Source organism: Numida meleagris, chromosome 3 (genome assembly GCF_002078875.1).
Source record: "Numida meleagris isolate 19003 breed g44 Domestic line chromosome 3, NumMel1.0, whole genome shotgun sequence".
In the NCBI taxonomy this organism is placed as follows: Eukaryota; Metazoa; Chordata; class Aves; order Galliformes; family Numididae; genus Numida; species Numida meleagris.
Window position 1 is genome coordinate 28,335,430 of NC_034411.1, and position 20,092 is coordinate 28,355,521.

Sequence of the window (20,092 nt, forward strand, 5' to 3'; positions counted from 1 at the left end):
ACTCTTCCAAAAGCAAAGATCAAAAATTTTGGCTTTAAATAGGCTTTGTCCCCATCTTGCCACAAAGTCTGTGGTGTATTGGTTTGTCTTTATATGCATATGAGTAAACCTCTCTTTCTATTTCTCAGAAGCTAAGACCTACACATTCAAACTGGAAATGACCTGGGGCATTTTAACCTTATGGTGTGAATGGAAGTGGGGATGTCAACTCCTCATGCCCTGAGAAAGCCTTAAGATAATGTGTCTATTAAAACACTGTGCTGTGGTTCAGTGCAAGAATCTCTGGATAAAATCCCCAGCCTGTGCTGGACTCTGCTGTCCAGAAGATCAGAGTAGATACGTGTAATGCTCTGAACATTTGTGACCCAGCCACGTATAAAAGTAAGAATGTAGAAGCAGTCAAGCTGTTAATCAAAGTCTCCTGGTAAAGTTAGCAGGTTCAATAGAGTGCAGTGTCTCCATGTACATTAATGCTACAACAAATTTCAATTGCTTTAACTTTTGTGAGCATGAATACTCATTATTTTAACTGACAGTTATGTGATAGCAGTCATATGCTGAATGGATTTTCTTAGGCCTTATCAAAAAAATAGGTATCACATGGTCTCTACTTCCTTGAAAACTAAGCAGACTGTATTTAAATTATGTGGTAGAAGGCTGTCAAGCTTCAGTCAGTGAATGTCTCCAAATACCAGATCTCTCCTTACAGTCCTGAAAGTAAGGCTAATGAAAACAAGTGCTGATCATTTCAGAGACTCTTCTCAAGGACTCTGATAGGAATGATCCTACCAAACCTTAATAGATCCACAGGTGTAGAATGTAAATGTCAGAGTCAGTCTCTTTATATATCATTTATTCACTGGGCAAGCAATTAAGTTATGATCCATTAAGTCTCTCTTAGTCCCTTCCTCTGTAATACTTTCAATAGCTTTTGTCTCTATGAGAGCTAGCTTGCATGGAATATTTGTACTTGTGAGTAAACTGAGAAGAAGCAGTTATGATCCTTTGCTTTGGGCTGTAGCTGGGAGGGAAAATATGAAAATGTCTAATTCTTTCCTGTGAGTCTAGCGATGCTTTTAGCTAATCAGTCTCTTGGATAAATACATGCAAAGATCTTTTGAGCACTGCGGGCACATCTCTCTGCCTTTCAGCCTGCCTTCTGTGCTATAAGTCATTGTGGAAGGAATATGGACTAGACCTGTTTGTTTTGGTGTATTGTTGTCTGGGATGGTTAGAGGTTACATTTATCAGCGTCTTCCTCTTTGCTGCTTCTGCTTGTGTTACTGACATGTCAACATCAAGATCTCAAGCACTACAGTGTTAGCAGGGCTGCAGTTGACAGACTGCAGTATCAGAGTTCTCTTAAGAAACAATCATAGACTCAGTCCAGTAATAGAAGTCTGGTCAGGTTCAGTGAGTAGAAGCATAGCTGTAAAACTCTTCTGCTGATATGCACTGAGGAAAGTGGTAAGGCACTGTATGTTGCTGTTTTGGTGAACTATCTCAGTATTTTGCTGTTTCAACTTTCCTGGCCATGCTGTCCTATTTACTTTCAATTCACCCTCATATGAGTCACACTGCAACCATGCTAAACTCTTCCTTCTTGCACCCTGAAAAGAATGTATTCCTGACTCCAGCCACCACCAAGCTTGTAGTTTCCACTTAGGTAAGAGGTCTGTGTTTCAGTCAGGTTTGATAGCTAGACTCACTTTGGTCATACTTGAGTAAACTTTTGTGAGGACAATTGCAAAAGCAATTGTTCTATCAAGCCAGAAATCTATTTCAGCCAAGGCATAGAAACATCATAGGAGCTGTACCTACTTGTCTAGGATTGTCTCATATAGAAGAACAGAAGCAGGAGTTACCTCAATTCAGGATAGCTATCTCTTGATTTTTACAAAGCTTTTCCATTAGAGACTATTCTAGCTAGTCACTTTTGGATATTGGTTAAAACATTTGGAAGACCTAAAATTATGAGCCTAAAACTTTAGTGAATTCCTGTGAAATAACGATCCTTTGCTTTCATCACGTGGGTGTCTTGGAAGATGTTTATAGGTTCTTAAGGGGGACAAGCTTTTTAATCCTGAGAAGATGGGATAAAAAATCATGCTACCATCTCTTTGAAAATGAGAGCGTCATAGGAATTTATAATACTGAAAATCTCTCGTGATTGCAGGCTGCTCCCTTCAGAGGCAAAAAATTGTGGCATAATTTCACCAAATACTCCAGAATCTGAATTTAATTCTTATGGGGAAAGAATCTAATTAAATCTATAACAATGAACTCAGAAAGAAGAAAAACTTTTGTAGGTTTCTTTTGCAGTTTATGCAACCAGCTTCTGGCAGTAGAGTGGATCCAAGTTTGCTGAGCAATACACAAAAGGCCAGCTGTAATGGGAGTAAGCTTTCCTCTCTCGAGGAATCATGAGCATGTTGGAAAGCAGTAGACAAAAACAGCATTAAACTAGAGCAGTTTGATGGAAAAAAAAGAACCTCCTAAATCTTCCCCAGGGGACTATGTGATAAGGGATACATACAGATGTACTCCTACAAGATAACCCTTTTTTAGGCTACACCATATGCTTGGGAGCAGCAACCACGATTGTCTTTATGCCAGAGGGAGGGCGGAATGATTCACTCCAGAGCAAGGTTGAAAAAAGAGATTAAAAAAAAATCAATCCACAAATAACAGTGGATTCACAAATATGAATGTTCTGGGACACTTATGAGAATAAATTGGCCAGTATCTGTAGGCAAACCCAGAGAGCACAAGGGAAATCAAGACCTAAGTGAAACTTGTGGCAGGCCACAGTGTATTTACACTATGGAAGGAGGAACTGTACTGGTAGTTATGAGAACAATTCCATGCATTCCCCTTTTCCATGGTGCTGCAAAAAGTTGCCAGTGTGGTCATTAAAAAGTAACTAATTTTCTAAAACATAGTTATGAAGTTTATTCATGACAGAATAAATTCTTTTATACTGCTGAGGCACTAAAACCAATTAAGCATCTTTTAATATTTCACTAAAATTTAATCACTGTGAGTCAGAATTATACCTTCATTAGGTGCATAGCCACAGGAATTTAGGGCTAGACTCTATGTTTGTCTTGTTGCTTACAGTCAGATTAATGTGAAAAAGAGAAATACATGCATTGTGGGGAATCATTTGTCTTTCTCAGTGGTTTCTGTTGGCTGTGATTAATTAATTTTAATCTGCCCATGAGGCACATTAGATAGTAACTTCCTCAGGTTATGTACAATACAGGGGCTTGTCGGCTTTTTGCAGTGGCACAGCTATCTTCTTTTCATCCCTGAATACAGCACTTTCCAAACACCAAATCTGTGGCTGTGTCACAGCAGGGACAGTGTTTCCCAGATCAGGTCTAGGATAAACTTTCTCACTGAGTGGGGGCATAGCACAAATACACACCTGCAAAGACAACATGTGCATGTCCAGGAAAGGACTGCACCGTAAATCTGTCTTACGAAAATAATCCTGAACCCTAAAATGGATAGAAAGGTTTTGTGGTGCTTGGACAAAGGGTTTTTCCCACCTGTGCCATCTACTGAGGCAGCATCAGGAATAAAAGAGGCATGTGTTCTGTTTGAGCTGTCTCCAGAGACTGTTGGAACGAGCAGCAGACTTAAAGGAGACCATTTCCATTTTACTTCTTTTGCCACGCTTCTTGGGGGAAGCATGGGTACTCTTTTTACAGGCATGTGGGGACAGCCCTGCACATCTTCCCCTCTTGTTTGGCCAGACTCCAGAAGGTTCATAGCCTCATTTCTTCTGCTGGTGACTTGTCATTCTTCTGGAATTCAGGTGAGGTAGAGAAATAAGAAAGGAAATCAAACTTTTCCAAAAGTTAATCACTACGCTCCAGAGCTGGAGGAATTTCCCAGCAAGAAAGTAGGACAGGTCATCTCAATGGTCACAGTGAGAGGCTCTGCTCAAGTTTAGGCCTAGTTTCCTCATGAAGCAAAAAGACACACTGTGCCTTGCTGAACTCCTACCACAAGCTGAAGGCAGTGCCTATCCCACCTTCACAAATTATGCAGAAAGCACTGTCTAGATGTGATCTAGAAAGAGGGCTCAATAATAATATAGAGAACTAAGAGCCAGGCAGCTGCATATTAAGTGGTGCAGAGGCAAGCTGAGGATTTCTTCCACCTCATCCCACTGCAGGGAAGCCAAAATCAGATCTGCTATGTGGAGCACAGCTTCATAGGCCTTTACAAGAGAATAAATTTCCTGTCTACTTTGTTTCCTTGCTCACACATGCGGAGCTGCACTCTGCTACTTCTGGAGCGATTGTTTGTTGAGAAAAAAAAGCAAACAAACAGAAAATGTTTTAGTAAGGGCAACAGAAGGTCATTCCTTCTTCACTGCAGAGGTAATGAACCCTCTCAGCACTGGTAACTGTTAAAGAAGGATGTGCTCAATTTTATTCTGAAAGATTACATGAGCTATTAGAAATGATGAGTCAAATGCACATACTGATAACACTCACGACAAGTGTGCGTATGGAACTATTGTACCTTAAAACACGATGCTGGATGTGCTCTCCAAGAAGCTATGAATCTTACATTTCTGTGTAATCATTTTTTTGAGAGTATTTTCCCCTCCATTCTAGGAATGGTTTTGGAGGGGTCACAGTGAGGTTTTGTTGCTGCTTAATGCTCTCTCTTTTTTTTTTTTTTAGCTTTTTTTTTAGCTTTAGCAGGGTCATTTTTTGCACATCCTACTTACTTACACTATCTGGAGTTCACAGGAGTTTTACAGATTTTAAAGCAATAGACCTCAGAGAAGATTTTGCAGAGTAAAGAAGACTTTTGTCAAGCTTTGGTCTCTTCCTTCATTACTCACTGCTGTGGAAGTTTTTCAAGGAAAGATTAAAAACAAACAAACAAAAAATCCATAATTCCATTTTAATTTCAACAATACGTGGAGTTCTTACACATTTGATTCTGAAGTATTTAAATTTTTTTTTCAGTGAAATTATTCAAAAGCTCTTTTCTCATCTCAGTAGTGACTTCAAAAGGATGCCTGTAACGTATAGAAGCTGCTTTGACTTTAATCCTAGCAGTGGATAATGAAGTATTTGTGACTGCACAAACCTTCAGATATGATGACTAATAATCAGTCACTGGAAATGAGTAATAATGGTAGCAGATCTGGATATAGCTATATAAACAGACTAATGGCATACTTAGCATTTTTTTCCAGTTGGTTTTCTTGTCAAAGCTTATTTACTTGTCGAGCAGCTGTTTGTTGTCTCGGTCCAGTTGATTCTAAAACCGTATTCAGCAGAACTGCACAACTTCAGCTGTAAATGACTAAATCTTAGGATTCCTGAAAAACTTTAGACAATTGGAGAAGTTGAACCATGAGAAGAAATTCTAGTCTTTTCTCAATGTTACACCATCAAACCCTCAACAGATTAGTTGTGATACTCCGAAATAAAAGGGAGATATCACGTTTGACCAGTCTTCTATTTGCAAACTTCTCTTTTAATAGATCACTTTGCTTAATGTTAGGATTTATTTCCTTTCCACGTACTTCCAAACCCTCTGTGTACTTTCTGTGAATGCGAAGTAACATGAGGAGGGTCAAATATCTATGTACAGAAGTATATGGCTAATACCTGGAAGAAGATAATCGAATACTGACTGCTTATGCTTACTTCTTTGCAATGGATTCACAATTGGGATGCACAGCCTGGGATTCTGGACAGCTAACATTCAGTTTTGAGTCATGCTATTAGCCTATCAGATGACCCATGTTGTTTTCCTTCCATTTTCTGTGCCTCATTTGTAACTTGGAAGCAACACTAGAAGGCTTCTTTTTAGTACATTTTGTTCATGTACTAAAAATCTGTGACTCTTACCTATGACCCTTAAGCAGAAAAACTTATTTCAAGGGAAGAACACAGTGCTACTACTGGAGTCTGTCACTGACTTCTCTTTTTCTTCCTACTAGGGTTATTCCAAATGAAAACTTGATTTCTGACTTGATGGATTTTATTTCCCATTTCAGTAATGTATTTGTCACTCCTTATACAGTATGCTTTTGGCCCAGGATCAGTCTTGAAAAACCAGGGTATCACTTCTTGCAGATAAATGCTTTTATCTAATTTTGGCATCACAAACTCAAAGGATGCAACTGTATTCTTGTCTTTGGTAGAAAATTCTTAGATTTAATATCTGAACGTCTCTTCAGCCTGTCTTGTCGTTCTCGCCTTCCTTTTCCTTTGCTTTATATGCAATACCCAGAAACTGGCACAATGTCAAACCTCTGCTTTAGGAATATTTTCATTATATATCTGTGATTTTATTTTTCTTTTTTAATATATATATTATTTATTTACATAGGAGACAATACTTTTGACCATCAGTGACTTTTGTACTTCATATTCTCCTTTTGTATTTGAAAAAAAGCATGTTTTTTTTCTTATGTTATTGCAAAAGCCATTCGGAATTGTCTTGGTTCTTTTTACCTTATCCCTTGTTGCACATGTTTCACAGATAATTTCATCACAAAAGGCTTTCTTCTAACTCAGTAACTAAAATCTTGATGGCTGGCATAAAAAGTTTGTTGCTCGGACTTTCCTCTATTGTTTTTCATTAAGTTTTTTTAATTTACAAGAATCAAGCAATTCTACTTTGTTTAGTTCATACTGAAAAAATATATTTCCAATGTTTGCTGAGAGATGGATGTTGGATCCTCAGTCTTCAGTTTTCCTGCAATCTCTCCTTGCTTTTCAAGCAGCCTGTGATGATTAAAATCTCTTCAAATGTTTCCATGTTTCAAAACTGTGCCTATGTTCTCCTCCTAATATAGATATACTCTGACTGTATCTTCGTGAGTGGATTTAGCTCCTTTTTGGTAAACTTGCAAATGTAGTTCTTCCATCCCTTCAGTTGGCAATTAAACTATCTTTTTTTTTTCAATTTTCATGTGAGAGAGAGTCAAGATTCTGGGAGATGACTGTTTCCAGTCTCTTGAGTTTAACCATGAGTTTAGTCACAGAAATGTTAGCAGGGAATTTTGTGGGAAAACTTAAATGATATGTGGTTAAACCATGTCTTAAACAGACGTTGAAACAAATTTTTATTATGAAACAACAATCTGTTCATACAATATTACTATGGGTAGTGAGTCCTCCAATTCACTCTGTGATACTCTTTCAGTTGATTGGAATGGTTAGAATTGTCCTGTCAGGTATGAGCTGGCACCACATTTCTCTGACTAGAACACAAAGATTTTGTGACAGAACAGCCTGAAACAGCGTGCTGGTGTTTGCTTTGATCAGTCAATTACAAAGAACACAAGAGCACGACTTTGAGCAGTATATGGCATTTTTGTCATTCCAGCATAACCTTCCAGAAATAAAATTTGCTTGTGCTGTAGGACACAGAGTTTCTGCAGAACATGAGTTGCAACCTAGCATAAGTTCTCTGCATAGTAAGCAAGAAAGAAGTCACTGAAAATTCCCCTCCTCCCCTTCACCTCAGCTCACACGAACTCTTACAGAAAAAGGGGATGGGCAGCTGTCTACAAAATTATTATCATTTGCACAGATTTCACAGCCTGAAAATAAGTAGGAAGCTCCAGTTGTAACTCACAAGAAAGGGCAGCATGTGGCTGAATCACAGGGCTGTGTGCTGCCTGGAAAATAGAAAAATCCCTTTAGCAAATGAGTTTCCTATGAGTTTCTAAATGTACTCGTTACTTATAATGTTGTTTCTGTTCTGTGAACCTCTCCGAATATGGTAGGATGACCTTTTCTGGTATAACTGTCCAATTCTGTATAAAAGATTTCAAAGTTGGTGGAGTCAGAGGGAATAAGTGGATGGGGCATTTGTTAACAAAAGTGTGGGAAGAGAGTATCCCTGGTGCCACAGTCTGCTTGAAGGCTTGAATGCACCTTCCACGGATAACTCTTACTTCTTCCCATCCTCAGTTGCAATGGTGTTGTGACTATCAGTGGAGCAGCCTGGTGACGTTATATAGATTTTTATTAATCTCTAATTTACAGTCTGGCTTTTTGAAACATTGCTATGAATTACAATAGCTCTGTATTAACACGATAAAGATTGAATTTATAGCTATACATTGTTTCCATAAATACTTCAGCTTCACATTTACTAACACAAATACTGTGCAGGCTTTCAATTACTCTGCTAATGAGCTTAAATATGTTTTAGTTGGATTTGAAGTAGTGTGAAGATTTTTTTTTCTGAGGCAGTTAATATCCCAGACATATTGAGGTGAAAGGTGCTTTATCTGCAACTGAATAACTTGGGTGTGACTGGATTTATCTTGTATGCTGTCAAATGTTCCTGGGGTATGTCTCTAGTTTCTTAGAAGATGAAAGTTAATGATAAGGGCACTAAATGTCTGCTCTTGTCACATCTATATGAAAGAAATGGTAGTATAGAACAAGTAGATTAGAAGTCTCATTTCATTCTGTTATACCAACATGAAGCAACAAGGTTTTTCCAGTACAGTAACTTGAACCTAGAGGACTGAGCTGAATGACTTCATTGGTTCAGGGCATAACAGGGGGATTCTGTAGAATCACAGAAGGGACCCACAAGGATCACTGAGTCCAACCCCTGGCTCCACACACCTGCCCCTCCCCTGACACAGCTCCATGCCATTCCCTTGGGCCCCGTCACTGTCACCAGGGAGCAGAACGCAGCGCAGCCCCTCCACTCCCTGTCAGGAGCTGTAGACCATGATGTGTGGTCTGGTGATCTTTATTCATCCACAAGCGCCTCATGAATTCTGTCTGCTTGTAAATCGCTATTATATGCAAGAAGTTGTCCGGGAATAATAAGGAGAGAAACATTTTCTCCTAGAGTAGTGACTAGTGGAGGGGAGCAGAATACCTTGTACCACAGCGCTCCTTTCTCAGCCTTGTGCAGTAATTTCCTCTACAAGCCTATGTTCTGTCACCTGTTGAATGACTTCAGTACATCCTCAGCAGACAATATTCAGCAACATTTCAGATCCCACCAGGAATTTATATTCTCTGAGCTAGAAGTTTAATGGGTTTTGTTGTTGTTGTTTGTTCATTTTTCTTTTCTTTCTTCTTCTTTTTTTTCCCTCTCTTTGCTCTCTGTAGCGCAGGGAGTATATTCATTATCAGGATCTCCCTGGCTCACCATCTCATGACAGACTTATCTAATGCTTTTGGCTCTGACTCCACTTTCTCACTTTTACAAATGAGCAGAAAAAAGCATAAGGAAATTAGGAAATAATAATGAAATGACATATACTACGTGTATCATTTGACAAGTCAGATTCTCTGATGGGCAGCTGGATGCATGAGTGATGAGGAGACAAGGTTCATAAAAGCAGGTAGAGATCTGTATATAATAATAACTGTTCCACCTGAAAGAAGAATTATGAGTGTATGTTGCAACCCCCTCCAAAAACTAATAAAGTAAAAAATGCAGGAAATTTTTCATGCTGGGTTGAGCTAGTGTTTACTGAAGGAGTGTGGCTACCTTCTAGAATTGTCTGATGTTTTCTTCTGTTGACATGCCTGACAGAGAAATTACATTCCTAATACTAACAACTATCTTTTTCCCAAGACACCAGGAGTAAGTAGATACAACTATCATTTTTTTTTCTAGATGCAGGTCACAGTAGGCCTCGGTCTTTCTGAAATTATTACATTCAAAATCTTGAATCAGGTACCAAATGACTGTGAGATTTCAGACCGTAATGTGACTGGTTCTCTGTATTTGCTTCCTGGTTCCTCGGACTTTATGATGAAAGGCTGTTTCTAGAAAGTTCTAGTTTTGCATCTATAAAGGTTATAAATCAACCTTCACTGTTGGCTTAATTTTTAATAAAATTTTAGGCTCTTCGTTCATTCCATAATGCCCGAAGTAGGGGCTTTCAGGTGGAAAAAAAAAACACAGCAAAAATGACAACAGTATACATATCAAACTTTCAAGAAAATCACAAAACTGTGCCAATTGTGCAATCCATATTTGTCAGCTAATTGCTGTCCCCTCCAGGTAGTAAATCACATGTGAAATTTCATTGCTATTTAGATCCTTTGGGTCTTCCTCTCAGTCTCTGTCCACTGATTGACCTCTTTCTGCTCTCTTAATTCACCATACTATTTTTCTAATTGCTTCTGTTTTGCTGAAAGATCTTCACTAATGAAAATTAGTCAGATTCTAATATTAACCTTTTCTGGATCGATTTCTTGTTCTGAGAGTAATCAAAGCAGTATTTTGCATTTCTCATGTAAATTCAACTCTATGCTCGAGGAACTTTAATAAGTTAATTTCCTAACTAAGTAGGATAAGATTTTACAGGACCCTAGTTATTTCACCTTGCCACCTCTCTTCCTCTCCCTTCTTCCTTCTTCATTACAGACTTGTAGAGCATTGGTGACAATGTTAAGCACTGCAGTTCCTTCATAATTAAAATATGGGTCATATTTATCTTGGCAAATTAATGAGTTCACAGAAATATTCCTCATTTATACTGACAAAGTCTTGATATAATTACTGGAATTATTTTTCCAGCATTGTTTGGGAATTAAAATATTCCAAGAATTATTCTGAATGAGTAGCTTTCTGGAGTTACTCTGAAGGCAAGTAGAATGTGCCAGCAGAAACATGAACCATTCTTTGTGAGGCATCTGTCCTGGGATGCGATTCATACCAGCATGGGCATGCCTTGTGGAGGTAAAATCATGCAGGAAGAGGTTGGGTCAAGCAGCTTAGGCACAGCAAATGTGTTTCTAAGCAAATTCACATGACATTCCTTTTCAAATGCCTACTATTCAGTTAAAAAGGGTAATTTGTATTGCAATGTAGATAATGAAAAGCCCTGGACAATACAAAAATAGGACTTCAAGAAAAGCAATGTAGTCTAGCAGGTCGGTGTAAAACTGAGTCTTGGGAGTTGTAAATGCCTCCTCAAAGGAGCTGCCTTGACATCTCCCTGCAAGGTCCGTGATTAAAGCAGTTTCAGGCTAAAACTAGATGGTATCACACTCCTCATAGATGGAGAAAAGGAATGGAATTGCCTAGCCAATTAGCCTAATCTTCCTTTTCTCTAATTTCTCTGTTTTGCATAACCACAGTATTAACCAGCAGTTCACTCCTAATCCTCAATGCTACAAAGAAGAAAAGAATCCATTTGTGTATTACCGTGTAATCATAATATCTACTAATTTTCTCCCATACACTATAGGCCTCTTTTGAAAGTAGACTGCTGGCATTATCCTCATTTTATAAATGAAGAGATTTACAGTACAGCAAAATGGTTTCTCAGGAACTGGAAGTTACTGATAAAGTAGAGCCTGATATCAATGTTACTGATAAAGTAGAGAATAAAACGCAGATCTCTTAAATTCTCAGACCAGTTCATTGCCTGCAAGCTTCAGTGCTCACTCAGATCTGGGATTATGAGTGAAGTTTGCAGCAACTCTTTTTCTCCTGCATTTCTAAGTCATTTATTTTTGGATTTTTTTAATATCACCACACACTAAAGGGAATAATTACAGATTTGTTTTCAAGACTTTTTAGCAATGGTAGAAAATAAGGTTAAATGCAAAGAAGGTGCTAACACTGTGTTGTTTTTTTTTTCTGTAATGAAAGGGTGCCGTGGTCTCAATATGTTGCTTTCAGAAAGTGAGACCTAAGTCTCCATGAATTTGTAAAAAATTTGAAAACTTGCATCTAACCCTCCTAACTCTTCATAACACATAAACTCACATAGGAGCATGTGTCTACTGATATTGTATTTTCACACCTGATCATATCTCCCCTCCTCTTCCAATAAGTGATGCTATTGTGGCAAAAGATGAGAGAATAGGGCTTTTTCGTTCCTTGTGAAGGTCAACTGTAAGACCCCCTTGCTCATTTCATTCCTTAAAGGCAAGGTTTTCTGAGAGATTGGAACCATGTTCTTAGAACAGTGGTTTTAATCTTCACTGATATGATTCAGAATATACCTTAAAAGACAGATAACAAATTCTGGTGCCAATGGGGAGAAGATTTACCTGCTTCTCCCACCACAAGAAAAGTAAACTGGAGGAGAAAGATGGAAATTGCTGTCTTATGTGTCTTAGCAGTGAAATTTCCTAAGGGAAAAAAAAAAACGCCAATATTTCCAAATTTCTTCTTCTTTCAGTTAGATTTTAAATGCCTTTTGTTAAGTGGATTCTCTATCCAAAGCTTGTTGGTTTTAGATCCTCTCCTGAGAATTGTTATATCCCTACACGTGCACTGTTAACATAGTTGAGTACACTGCTTTCCCAGGCCTCAGTATTCTTGGGCTTCTTAAACTGTACACATATCATAACTTAGCGTTAGTTTAGAATTAAGCAGGAGTTTTTCTACATGATTTCCTCTTGCAGTTACTCAACTGTTACTTTTTTTTTCCCTAAAGAAAGGCTAATATCAAAGTCAGACCTTTACTCCCATTCTGTGATAAGCAGCAGCTCTGCAAGATTGCACTGTCCTGCAGAGACGGTGAACAATATCAGGCTCCTTGCCTCAAGATATAAAGCTGATTTTTAATGACCTCTGGAGGGCCAGGCAATAGAACACCTGAAACCAACTTTCTGTGTTCAGTTTCCCTGAGTTGACTGAGCAAAGCCTTGCAGCAGCTCTGCCTGGCCACAGCTTTAAAGAGCCCTTCTGTTTTTGTGGCAGCTCCTGGCTACTGAGTCCCAACTGCTGGGCATGATGAACCGTGACTAATAGTGCTAGATGTACATAGCAGCCACAAAGAGAATACCCCTGTCATTCAGCAAAGCATATACTGAAGTGGCATCTTGCAGCTACCTGTGCTTGGGACAATCAAATGGTCATCAGTATCCCAGGGTGAGAATGTGTCTGTATCCGTTTTAGGTGTAGGGAATGTTAAGACATGCCATCCATCAAAGCTGACTGGGAGACATGCTGACTGAGAAGGGCTTGATAAGGCACAGAAAGAGTACCAAAATACAATCTGGCAGCTTCATGAAAATGAGATCTTCCCTACAAGCTTGAAAACCAAGTCTGAGATTAATTACTTAACTCTTAGTAGACTCAAATTTGGTGCTTACTCCTATGTTCAGCTGTTCTCTTACAATAAGGTTAATTTGAATATTTTACAAGAACATTTGAAGTTTATTTAGAGAAACATCCAGAATTCTTCATTTTAGATGTACATGGACAGTTGATTGCTTTTTCCATAATTGGGATTACATCTATGTTCTTTTATAAAGTTATTATTAGTAGCAATATTGTCACAGCTGTAGCTCCCAGGACCGACTGAGTTTAGAAATGACTCAGTTTCTTTCAAAGGCTAAGATGAGCTTTTATGACAAGTTTCAAGGCAACTAACCTATCCATGTTTTAGGACTGTTTTTGCCCTCACTGCTGTTCTTTTCTTACATGGACTGGCTTCATCATGGCCACTCTCACTCACTGACGCTCTTTGAAATGTTCCAAGAAGCTACATTTCCTTGAAAGCTTGCCTGTAATCAGATACAAAGAAAACAAGTTGTAAATGATTACTAGTGTTCACTCTGTATAAATTAGCATGGAGTGTTAAGCTGAAATACTATACTTCTTCTATTCGTGTAAGATATGTGCAAGGGTATATGCTATGTAAACTCAGTTGTTTGCTGTTTGCTCAGAATAAAAAGATCTGTGTTTAATCAGTGTAAAGCAGAAGGAAGCACTCTAGCAGATGGTGTTATAACTCTGTTTCTTGTGAGTTATGATCCAAGACTGAGACTGGGTTTTGCAGGGTTGTCTATTCTTCCTGCTAACAGTGCTGTTTCTTTGTAGTGATGTTTCATGGTGAAGCAATTTCTGAAGGACTTATGCCCTGCAGAATTTTTTTAAGCATGTAGCTGACAGTTATGCTGGAAAGTGGACCATAGCACTGGGTGATACAGAAGGAGAGATGAAGCAATCAGTGAAACTGCTCATGAGCCTGAAGGTCATATAATTGAAAATTGATACTTTTATTGTGTGTATCATCCTTGGTTCATTTATATGACATTCCCCTTGCAGGATAGGGACTATATGAAATCTATGCAAGACAAATAAGAATGGAGCAGAACAAAGTGTGGGATGGATGACATCCCCCTGCAGGAGAGTTCCTCAGACTGTGGACCTGGGAGAGATGAAGAAAACAGCTGGTTGCAGGGGACCGCATTGACAATAAGTGCAGAGGTATTATGATCAGCAGCAGCAGACCTTCCATGAAGATTTGTAGTATGTCCCCACTTGCAGATCACCTGGAAAACATGAGAATATACGTCAGACAGAAATAGATGAAATTGGTAGCCCACTGTTACACTTATTCCCAGGCCTGAATATGCTATAGTTAAGTACAATAACATCCGGCAGAAGGGAAAAACACAGTAACGCACAGGAACAGTAAGTGCTGTGGTCTGTGGATTTTAGTTATGAAGATGGTACAAAACTGTTCCTTGAACAATTCATCAGTGAGCAGGCGTTGCCCCCCTGGTGTTGTTGCAGCAGTGTGTTGCTGTCAGAGCACACGGAGGGGAGAACAATTAGAAATGACTCGAGACCAGCCACTGTGGCTATCTAGCCATTTTAGCAACCATACTCAGCGTTTTCCAAGAGGGCTGCTTTATGTCCTCTCACCTCATTCTGAATAGCTCATCTGTGTCTGTGCAGAACATCTCTATTATGATGATGAATGTGACAGGGATCTGAAATATAACATAGAGTAAATCTGCCAGGTTTATCCTCCAAGCGTCTCTCATCGATATTACTTTTACCTACAGAACTTTTTGTTTGTTTGTTTGCTTTTAAAAGTGGAACCAGAACCTTGCCTGTGGCCAGGCTGATGCGATGTGTAAGTGCAGGAATGCACAGATGCAGAGATGATCAGATGTTCACCTCTGGAGTGCCCTGATGCTGCTTCTCCATGCAGGACTGTCTCTCCCACTGCACAGAAAGGTCCCTGTAGTGCTGTAATGTGTGCTGGCTGTGACGGTTGTTTAAGGCTAGGAAAGCCTGGCACTCCCAGGTGTATGCCTTTTTCCTACGGCCATACTCTACCCTCCCAGTTACACTCATGCCAACTTGCTCTGTGTTGTACGTTGTTGCTTGTGTTAAAGATCTGCATCTCTTACTCAGAACAGGCTGTTTCTAATTTCAGCTATTCTCTCTCCCTCAAGCCTGTTGTTATGTGGCAGTAAAGAGAGAAAAGGCATGGGGTACCTCTGGTTTTATTCTCAGACACTGAGAATGCCAATATTTCTTTTTCTCTGAAGTAGGAGAGGCTGCCTGCTCTGCATTCTCAAGGAACATTAAAACTAAATGTAGCCTCTTGTCTTCACAAGGTAAGCAACCTGCCAGAGTTATACAGTAAATGTTCAGGCACCCATGAAGCACTGTCACGACCGCCAGGTTCAGACTTAGCAAATGCAACGGTCGTTTGCACACTCAGAAAAAACTGCTCTTTGTAGGGATATATTTTTATTCAGAATTATTTGTTCCGGTTCGAATGTATTTAAGATTAGATCAGGTAGATGTGAGAAGAGAAAAGGAGCAGACTGGTTTGGTTTGTTTTTCCTTATTCCCTTTATTGTTCATTTGAGAGATGGCCCTCAAAACTCTTGCATTCCTGAATACTGGGTTGTTGCACCCACAGGAACTGGGAAGTTCGAATGCTTGTTTGAACTTTATGGCTCTGACTCCTCCCTGCCAGTGCACACACTGTTCCCATTACTGTTCTCTTGTTTCCTCATTTCCCTCAGTAACATATTTTTTCTTTTATCTTTCTTTTTTTTTTCTTCTTAAAGGATGATTCCTGCTACAAACAAAGCCTTTGTCGTAAACAACCTTGTTTCCGGAACAGGCTATGATCTCTGTGTTCTGGCAATGTGGGATGACACCGCCACTACTCTTACTGCCACCAATATTGTGGGGTGTGCCCAATTCTTCACCAAAGAAGACTACCCTCAGTGCCAGTCGATGCACAGCCACTTCCTAGGTGGGACCATGATTCTGATCATTGGGGGCATCATTGTGGCAACTCTGTTGGTGTTCATTGTAATACTCATGGTCCGCTACAAGGTCTGCAACAACTCCCAGGGGAAGATGTCCAGCGTCAGCAATGTCTACTCACAGACAAATGGAGCACAGCCAGTTCAGAACGGAGTCCTGCCCCAAGTCAACCCCAAAGTGGTGGTGAGAAATGAACTTATGGAGTTTAACTCTGGGTCTGTGCGAAGCAGCATCTCCTCTTCTTCCAGCTCTATGAATAGCCGCGACTGTGATAACTATAGCCTCCAAAGTGAACAGGGCACATTGTCCAGTAAGTGGAGGCCCCCCTCCAGGTCAAAACACAACATTGACCGTCTAATGGGAGCTTTTGCCTCCCTGGAACTGAAATGTCAGAAAAAGGAGGAGACGACAGACTCCAGAACTTCCACGGCGGCCCGCCACTCGGACAAAGAACCACTGCTGGGCCAGCCGGAGTCCAAATTTCGCAGCCTCCTCATGTTGCCTTTGGAGGGCAAAACTAAACGTAGCCATTCTTTTGACATGGGAGACTTTGCTACATCTCAGTGTTGCACCTACCCAAAAAAGATAACGAACATTTGGACAAAGAGGAGCCTCTCGGTGAATGGCATGCTTTTACAGTATGATGACAATGACCTAACAGGGGCAAAAGGGACTTACGGGAGTTCAGAGTGGGTAATGGAAAGCACAGTGTAAATATCAGCGTCTCCCCCCATCTTCTCCTCTCGTGTGTTATAAATTGTGGTTTGCTGCAGTAGCATGCTGCTGCTGCATTTGGAAAGAGAGGGGAGGAAATGTTTTCAGTTGTACTGGCAAAAAAGATAGGTAAATAAATAAGTAATTGGGATGCTAAAAGAGAAAGAAGGTCTTGCAATGTGAATAGGCACATACGGCACCATTCCTGTCGGTCCCCAGCTGAAACATGTGTGAATGTTTCAAGGAATTTACTGTTGTATTTATCATTGCTTTCCAAAAGTTTTTCAGATTCTTGGTGAACTGTCAAACAAGATTAAACAAAGAGGATGAAAAGGGGTTTAAGTGCATAAATTTAACTTTAAAGGTTTTCTTTTTTTTCTTTTATAAGGGCAACTCTTACTTTTATCCACAGAAATGCACTTCTGTGGATGTAAGACTGGTGCTAGGATGCATCTGGTTATTATTGTGAATGACTTTCTCAAATGCACAGGCAGGGCATCCACAGGGACAGATTAGAGCAAATTGTTTATCTTGCAGCGTTAACTGTGACATCTGGGAAAACAACAATACCTGTCAAGTGGGCTTTTGGTTTGGGATTTGCTGATGTTTTGTTTTGTTTTGTTTTGCCTTGTGTGTGCTTTTGGGCTGTTTTGTTTTGTTGGTTTCTGGTTTTTTTTTCTTTCCCAGCAGAAAGTTTGTTTCCATATATATTTGGTTTTGTTTTCAGTCTCCCACTAGATCCCCTGGATGAAAAGGAGGATATGTACTAAGGTCAAATTTCTGAAGTTCTGTATAACCCACCTCTGATACTACCATTTTATGTCCTAGAAAAATTAAAATCCAGGGGCTGATAAGTTTTTTTAAAAGTCCTCCTCTTTCTTCCATCTTCTTCATATTCTCTGCTTGTCAGGGCTTAAGGCAGATTGCAGCGACTATTGGTATCTGGGGGTTTTGCTAACAAAGATGCAAAAAGTAGTTATCAAAATCTCATAGTAAAGGAATTAGAAAGGGAAAACCAAAGTGTCTCCCATGAACAGTCTACACTATGAATGCCAGTTGCTTCTGGCAAAAGTCACACTGTCACTCTGCTCAATTGACAAAGAAAACACAGTTTTCCACCCTATTGTGACAAAAGCTCTTTTTACAGTCTCCATGACACAGCTTGACTGTACCACTGGCATCACATGAAATGTAAGTTTTTGTGTGTTTCGGGGGATTGGATATGTTCCCAATTAGCCACATAAAAAAAAGTTAAATTTGGGTGTCACAGGATAGGGAGTCTCCCATGTGTCCCCTGCACACAACCAGCCTTTCCCAAGTACCCCAGTGCCCTTGTCCCTTGTCCTAAGCTATTTGCTAACTAAGAACAGAAGCTCTTCAGGGCTTGTAAACTGATTCTCAGATTCCTTTTTGGGGAGCATTGCTGTGGTTTTGGAAATGCACATAGTCCATTGTCCTCGGTGACTTCGTTGTCCTCAGTGACTTGACTGTGATTTCCAGCATTCTGGTGGCTACTGCAACTGTCCTTCTTGTTTATTTATTTGTTGGCTGCCAACGATCAGCTGCTGGGAACAATTCTGAAATTGCACATTGTTCCTATGATTTTGTAAAAGATGTGGGGAAAGGGTCAGGGCACAGAGCAAATAACACATGAAAAATACTCTATGTATATTTTTTTTAAAGGTGCAGAGGTATATTGTGACATGGCTGTGTACTTGATCTTGTATTTGTCATGTTTCCTACTTGGAGTTTTAGAAATGACATCCCTGTGATCAGAATATTTTTTCCTTTTTTCTTTTTCTTTTTTTTTGCTACAAAATGTACAGTAAAAAACATTCTTGGGGAAAAGTACCTGCTTTTCATTTATTTGCTGTTCTGTGGTCTTCTGTGATACCTAAATAAGGAGCAGTGATTATTTTAAAAAAGGTCTTAAAAATATGTTTGCTTTCTCTTTCCTGCAAACTATCTTTGACTTCAGGATTTTACATACATAAAATAGCAATCCAGTAATACAGACCCTTTTGGAATGCATTCCTCTTTTTAGAGAAAAGATCTTTTAAAAGGGCATCTTGCCTTTTTCTTCTGTGGTCACATTTGTACAGATCTATATCACTAATGTATTTGAACAGTGATCTATGCCCCGATCCAAAACATGAAGAAGTAAGAGGAAGCCGTTTTGATGGCTTTGCAAGCTTTTTCTCACAGCCAACTTTAATATATTCAAAAGAGATTCAGTCAAACTTTGTTTCCAACATCTTTCGAAGTCTGATTTTCTTGTGCTCTTGAAGAGGAATGGCACCTCTAGTGCCAGAATCTACATCATCCAACTGTCCAGATGGCAGCTTCCTATTAACCATTAACTACATTTACATTTATGTTGCACTGAAGACTCTAAAAGAGGTTCATGTATTGATTTTCTTTTTCTTATTACACTGTGGTGTGGTTTGACTACAGTTTATCATGATGCTGCTTCCCTTTGGGCATGATGTTGGGGTTGTTTTTAATTTAGCTGTTGAGTTCATCATCAAGATTAGTAGCATATGCAGTCATGAATTTTCAAAAGCAATATCTTACACTCTTTATTAAAAAGCAAAACATCTATTTCACTTTCTCACACAGGATTAGAGTCTGTCAGCAGATGCTGCTTTAAAATAATGGATAGCTGCCAAATAACCCAGGTAATAAAGTGCACAATCTAACAGCTGTATTTATTACTGTTAATCATGATTTCAATTCATTTAGCTTTAATGAATGAGGCTTGATCCACATCAGCATATTTGCACATTGTGAGCAAAATGAAAGGAGTGCCCAACAATTGTTGCCTTTGGTACTCACAGCATTTGGGAGGAAGAAGACCAAGGAACTTGTACATGAGGCAGGGAGCCACACAACAAATCAGCAAGTGAACGTCCCTGAGAGAAGGTTGGAAGCAGCCTGGCGTGATGGTGCCAGTGCCTAGGCACCTGATGGGACAACACTGTCCATGTGCCACCAGCCACAGCCCTGCTCTCACAGCCGTCAAGTCCTCTGAAATTATCCTGCAGCTTCCCCTGTTCAACTTTGAGTGCTTCAGCGCTATCAAAGACAACACTGTCTTTTTGATTACATCCTGTAACAATGTCTTAATTGCTAACACAGGAGCATAACCCTCAAGTTCCTCCCCCTCACATTTTTATCAAGCTCTACCTGCCTGTATATTTGCCTCAGTTTTCACAGGTGCATCTCTGGATTTGATTATTTCTCTATATTGCTGTTGCGTGGTAGAGATTATTTCTTGCTCCATTTCTGAGGGCAACTACACATCAGTGGCTAGTAAAATTACATGCCCTTACCCAATTTCCTGAGTGCAATACACATT

At 39.5% G+C, this 20,092-nt stretch overlaps 1 protein-coding gene and 1 long non-coding RNA gene across 5 annotated transcripts in view; one reads left to right on the forward strand and one right to left on the reverse strand.

The window, feature by feature from the left end:
- The window catches only part of LRFN2 (leucine rich repeat and fibronectin type III domain containing 2), a 41,165-nt gene extending 21,077 nt beyond the window's left edge, over window positions 1–20,088 (forward strand). Inside the window, exon 2 of the mRNA XM_021390510.1 lies at window positions 15,816–20,088. Within this exon, the coding sequence (XP_021246185.1) occupies window positions 15,816–16,734 (919 nt within the window). The 3' untranslated portion in view covers window positions 16,735–20,088. The remainder of the gene's footprint in view (window positions 1–15,815) is intronic.
- LOC110395749 overlaps window positions 13,675–20,092 on the reverse strand; it is a 328,266-nt gene continuing 321,848 nt past the window's right edge. For all 4 annotated transcript variants that reach the window (XR_002436612.1, XR_002436610.1, XR_002436609.1 and 1 more), the window contains one exon: window positions 13,675–14,273. This is a non-coding gene — a long non-coding RNA (uncharacterized LOC110395749). The remainder of the gene's footprint in view (window positions 14,274–20,092) is intronic.